General features: G+C 30.7%; 1 protein-coding gene across 1 annotated transcript; it reads left to right on the top strand.

Moving 5' to 3' along the window:
• Positions 1-796: 796 nt before the first annotated feature.
• LOC114324507 (uncharacterized) lies at positions 797-4408 on the top strand. Its single transcript, XM_050644824.1, has 2 exons — positions 797-1409; positions 4353-4408. The coding sequence occupies exons 1-2, from the start codon at positions 797-799 to the stop codon at positions 4406-4408; spliced, it is 669 nt and encodes a 222-aa protein (XP_050500781.1).
• Positions 4409-6696: the final 2288 nt, after the last annotated feature.

The following is a 6696-nucleotide window of genomic DNA, read 5'->3' as shown; positions in this document are numbered from 1 at the left end:
TGCGTCCACTTAAAATTTTTGTCATTTTTGATGTCTTATATTTACTAAACCTGTTGGCCGATTCAAGTGATTTTTTTAATATGTTATAGCCTGATTCTTTAACAATACCGCTGTAATAATATTGTTGCTAAGCAGTCAATTTATTGTATAACGGGCATTTATAAAATAGTGAAATTAAAACCCAACTATAGCCTCAGGTTTTCTTAACATTATGTTTTTTATTCATTCGCTTATGTTGGATAATAAAAAAAAGTTAGCTACTTTAACAACTAGATAATATGTCTTTTATCAATACAGGGTGTTTCTAAATAAGTGCGACAAACTTTAAAGGGAAAGTAACAAAATGCAAAATTTTGACACCTGTCAAAATTTTCAATGTATTTTAAATGTAATCATTTTTTTCGAATCTTGAAAAATCTAATAAGTATTTTTGAAAAATTTAAACGCAGAATGAAAGATTACTTTATCACCGAGGGCCGAAATTCCCTTAGAATGAATATTCCACAGGGTGATGCGAACTTTGAGAAAAAAGACAGTTTAAATCGTACGCCCGGTATATATACAATGAAAATTTACTTATTTAGCAACAATATTATTACAGGGGTATTGTTAAAGAATCAGGCTATAACATATTAAAAAATCAATTTAAATCGGCCAACAGGTTCGGGAAATACGAGACATCAAAAATTACCAAATTTTTGAGTGGGCTGATTTCTATGCACGCAAGTTTATATAAATTTCTTTAAGTTTGGTATTTTACATACGGCATACCTACTTATAATTTTTGTTTTTGTAGATGCCACGCCGTTGCTGTGTGCCAGAGTGCAAAAGCAATTACGATAGCAGTCTTAAAAAGAATGAACAACCAGAAAGCACATTTTTATTTCCAAAGGATCCAAAGCTGCGAGAACTTTGGTTACAGTGTATCCACAGGAAAAATTTTGTTATTGGAAAATCAGCGGTAGTATGTGCCAAACATTTTTATTCTGATGACATCGAGAGAGTTAGAGAATGGGTAGATAAGGAAGGCAACAAACATGTAGAGAAATTAACGAATCCTAAGTTAAAACCTTCTGCAGTTCCTCGTATTTTTCCACATCAGCCAAAATATCTAACAACTCCACAAACTGTTGAGAGAACAGATCCCGAAAATAGGCGTATGACTATTAATAAAAGACACGAGGAAGTGCTTAGCGAGATTGAACAGAGTGATATGATAGAGTGTTTTGATTCGCTTAAAAACAGTTTCCAAATTAAATTGTCTTTAAGTAACTGGAACTACCGAGAAGGATCTACAGGTTTACACTTTTTTACTTTAAACGTTGATACCCCTGAAAATGCAGATTTAGAAGTTAAAGTGCTAAACAGTGTAGTAGTATTAAAAGACTTAAGTGTTACAGTATATATAGGTAAAAATGAATTAAGTAAAAATGATTTAAGGTGGATTTTACCTAATAGTCCTGTCGCCAGGGGGGGTACAACGGCCTCGTTAATTCAGATGGACTTTCTCAAGTTTTTTTTATGTATTTTGACCCGTAGAACACGAATTTTTTGGGTAACAGTTGATCCGGATGTCGATAAGATTGTTATAGACCAAGAACTTGAGGAATCAAATAACAGCGATTTTTGGCAAAACAAAACAATATTTTGTATTTTTTGGGCCATTTTAAGTAAAAAATATTTCTACAAGTTTTTTCGTAGGATGCACAGTTTTCGAGATAAACGCGGTTGAACTTTAAAAAAATCGAAAAATTGCAATTTTTGAACCCGAATAACTTTTGATTAAAAAATAAAATAGCAAGTCTGCTTACCGCATTTGAAAGTTTAAGTCAAATTATATCGGTTTTGATTATTTGCATTGGTAAGAATTTATTTTTTTATTGTTTAACAAAGCTATAAACACGTAGGGTTTCCCGTGCTTTTACATGCGTTTTAACGCATGTAACGTAGAAATAGTCTTGATTGCACTAGTACCTATTCTATCTACTCGTTCGATTTTAAATGAGAAATCATAGAAACATCACTCACGCACTAGTTGTTTGTAGCTTTGTTTAACAATAACACAATAAATTTTTAGCAATGCAAATAATCAAAACCGACATAATTTGACTTGAACTTTCAAAGGCGCTAAGCAGAATTGCTACTTTATTTTTTAATCAAAAGTTATTCGGGTTTAAAAATTGCAGTTTTTCGATTTTTTGAAAGTTCAACCGCGTTTATCTCGAAAACTGTGCATCCTACTAGAAAACTTGTAGAAATGTTTTTTGCTTAAAATGACCCAAAAAATACAAAATATTGTTTTGTTTTGCCAAAAATCGCTGTTATTTGATTCCTCAAGTTCTTGGTCTATAACAACCTTATCGACATCCGGATCAACTGTTACCCAAAAAATTCGTGTTCTACGGGTCAAAATACATAAAAAAAACTTGGGTAAGTCCATCTGAATTAACGAGGCCGTTGTACCCCCCCTGGCGACAGGACTATAACGGTAAATTATCAAGATGGTCTCAACTTGACAATTTGTTAGCGCGGTATATGTTACCTCCCAAAGAAAATTCAATCGATACATTTATGTACAATATAAAAAAATCGTATGAACATATTCAAATTGCGATAAAAGTAATCGGTGAAAATGATACTTTTGAGGGTTCATTACTTTTGATCCAAGACCAATTAAAATTAATGCTTCAGAAGAAGCGTCAATATAATTTACATACTTTAATATTTTCACTTAATATTTACAATCAGTCCCCAGCTGCATATGAGTGTCTGGTAGACTACTTTTGTCTACCCACAAAAAGACATTTGCAACAGCTAACTAGTAGTTTAAATGTGTCTCCAGATAATAATATAAATAATAACCATTACCTAACACACATTTGTTCGACTTTGTCTGAGAGAGAAAAAGTAGTTGCTCTTTTTATAGATGAAATTTATTTAAAACAAAACTCACATTATAAGTCAAAAACTATAACTGGTTATGCAGTTAATAACCCTACCGATGCATACAGTACAAACATTAATGATATCTTCTGTTTTCGGAAATTTTAAACAAGTAGTAAAATTAATTCCTGTACATAATATTAAAGGTTCAGATCTGGCCAGTATAGTATATGAAACTATTAAATTAGTTCAAAAGTTTGGTCTGAAAGTTTTATGTGTTGTAACCGATAATAATAAAGTCAATCAAAATATGTTCAGTCAGTTTACAGACGATATCTTCATTACAAATCCTACCTTCCCAAATGAAAAAATATTTTTATTCTATGATATGGTCCACATTTTTAAAAATATACGTAATAACTGGTTAAATCTAAAAGATATTTCTAAGACATTTGTATATCCAGATCTTGAAGACAATATTACACGCAGAGCTTCCTTTTTAGAAATTAGAAACTTTTTTAAATTGTAAATGAATAAAATTACTAAGCGAGCTTTTAAATTAAATTTTAAGACTGTATATCCTAATAATCTTGAACGCCAGAATGTAAAATTAGTTGAAAATTTGTTTCATGACTCAACAATTAGTGGAATAAAATGTATTTCAGAAGATACTTCCATTTTACTACAAATTATAAAATATTGGTGGAATATTGTAAACGTAAAAAATAAATTTAAAGGAATTCAGAAAAGAGATTACTACTGTAATCCAATTTATTCCACAGAGAGTGAAAACATTAAATTTCTTCAACACTTTTTAAAGCAATAATTATATAGGTTTGACTACAGATACATATAAAGCTTTAAGAAGAACAACACTAGCATTAATAGATATTGCTAAATATACGTTTTCAAATTTTGATATACAATATATACTGTTAGGCAAATTTCAAACCGATAACTTAGAAAAAAGATTTGGGCAATACAGACATCTGTCAGGCTGTAATTACAATGTTTCATATACCCAAATTTTAGAGTCTGAAAAAAAAATTCGCATTCATAATATTTTAAAAGGAAAGACTCAAGATTTGAAACAATTCAAAAATTTACTTTCTAATGATTTAGAGAATGAATGTTCTGAATTATTGGAGTGGAATGAAGAAATTCTTGGTGATTTTCATCAAATTTTTAAATCTAACTATTTAGAAGTGTATAAATTGGATGAACCAACCCAGTTATATATTTGTGGATATGTGGCTCATCAAATTCATAAAAGTAAAAACTATTGTGAACATTTCAAACAGCTTGTTTTCTGCAATAAAGGAGAGACAACTGGAGCAGATTACTACGATTATTTGCAGAAAGATGGTTTGTGCTTAGCAACAGACTCAGTAAAATTTATTTATTATCATCTTTGCTCAACATTCGAATTTATTATAAATAGTCCCAATCTTGAAAAATTATTTTTGCAGCACAATTGTCACCTGAAGCTGTTATCATGTTTGGTAATGAAAAGTTTACAACATGAAGGCTTTCATTTAAATTTTGAATTTAAGTGTGAATGTGGGGAAAATGCCTTCAAAGTTTATTCTGCTATTATAAAAATTATGTGTAATATTGTTTTAAATAATTATACAAAAAACAAAAATAGCAGGCATCAAAGTGATGAATTTTCAAAAAAGTATAAAAAGAAAAGTAATTCTAAGGGGAATAACAAAAAAAGAAAGTTATCGACTCTAAACCCCAACACTTCACATCCAACCATGTGAGAAATTGTTGTTATAGTTATTTCTAGCAATATTTGTATATAATTTAAAATAAGATATTATTTATTTAAAATAAAGTATTTTACACATATTCTTGTTATTGGTTTTTTTTTGTATAATAATAATAATATATTAAAACCCAAATATAGACTCTGGTTTTCTTAATAACATTCTGGTTTTTTTTTATTAATTCGCTTATGTTGGATAATAAAAATAGTTAGCTACTTTAACAACTAGATTTTTGTTCTTTATCAATTCAGGGTGTTTCTAAATAAGTGCGAAAAACTTTAAAGGGAAAGGAACAAAATACAAAGTTGTTTTTGAATGGCATATTTGAAACTAAAAATCACACTAAATTTTCTTAATTTTTCGCCACTGTAACTTATTAAAATAAACATAGAAGTTTTCAGGGACTTTCGGCCCTCGGTCCTATCGTAATCTTTCATTCTGGGTTTAAATTTTTGAAAAATACTCATTAGTTTTCTTAGGATTCGAAAAAAATTAATCCCATGTCTATTCTTGTTATTGGTTTTTTTTTTTTGTATAATAAACGTTACTTACAAGGAAGTACTTTTAATTTTATTTTGTACAAACTTCTAATTAATAATATTTTCTTGTTCGACTCAAAAAATACTATAAATTTTACCAGAATTTCTACTTTAAAATTGTGTTTTCAAAAGCGGTAGTCCGAAAGTCGGACTACGCACGTCATCAATTGCGATGTTGCATTTTCCTCTTCATGGCTTGTTAAGTAAAGGTGGCTATGATTTGGCACATGGTTAACCTGCAAATTTGCTGGGTTTTGTAGCAAATTTATAATATAATCTTGATTACTAATCGTTCGTTCAAGTTCTTTGATAATACGTGTTGAAGCTTCTAGTTGGATGTTTGCGACTTTGAGGTCATATTTTAATGTTAAGTGACTTACCGCATGGGCGTGGTCAGTTGAACTATTATCAGATATTTCAGTAGTTACATCAGGAAACTTGGTATTTTCATCACTTTCCACATACTTAACCACTTTATCACTTGATTTTATGTCCAAAGGCACTTTCTTTTCAATTATTATCCTTATTAGATCACTTTTATTCAATTTGTTCAATTCTTTCTTAACTTCCTCGATCTCCGCCATGTTGCCAAACGCCAATATTTAGTCGGACATTAAACGTTGAAAGCACCACGGGTATTATGGATAATAACGCTTTCGGTCAACGTGTATCCAGAGGGCCTTTGGCCCGAGGGCCTTTACAAACCATTGACCTCAAGCGTTATTATCATATAATACCCTTGGTACCTTAATAACTATAAAACAAGTCAATTTTAAATTTTGAATGGCTGTCAATTGCTATATGTAATCATTTGTGTTGGATATTACGTGATCAGTGTAGATGTAATAAAGTAATCGATTTTTTTAAATACCAACCGAGGCCACGGGACACCACATTTGAATGGTCTCCTAGCCGCCTTTGCGTATTCTTGTCTATCCTAAAGTATGATTCCAATCTTTATTTCAATAGGGTTAACCAAAATTCAGTACTTAATTAAGTAAAATGGAATTACAATAAATACCCATTCACTGAATTAAATTACACTGAGTACTATCACTGTGAATAAAACTAAAGTGAGTTTTTTGTAGGGTCAGAAAGAAGAAATACGTTGATTGATAACAATGCTTATTCTAATCTAAAATTAATTCATGTAGTGTCAGTCAACGAATCGAGATTTTAACCATTATTGGTTGTGGAGATAAAATGAGGACTCAGTAGAAGTTACTAATTTGTTCAATTCTAAATACGGGAACTTGCCCAAGATTACGTAGCCTGAGAAACGGATCGTGTTAAAGATCTCCCCAGAAGTGATTGAAAATCAATGTCCGAAGCAGAGACACTGGACGTTGTAATGGCGTTTCAAGAAAACCCCCATGCAGTTGTAGGCAGATCGCACTAGATTACTAGATAATAATGTCCACCAGTCAACTGAAGATGTCCCCATAACTCTAGTACCAACACTACATTCACAACATATTCACCAGGCTACATGCCTTTTTCTT

Source organism: Diabrotica virgifera, chromosome 2, assembly GCF_917563875.1.
Source record: "Diabrotica virgifera virgifera chromosome 2, PGI_DIABVI_V3a".
Taxonomy (NCBI): Eukaryota; Metazoa; Arthropoda; class Insecta; order Coleoptera; family Chrysomelidae; genus Diabrotica; species Diabrotica virgifera.
Note: the sequence above shows the minus strand (reverse complement) of the source record. Positions and strands in the feature narration are given on the sequence as shown.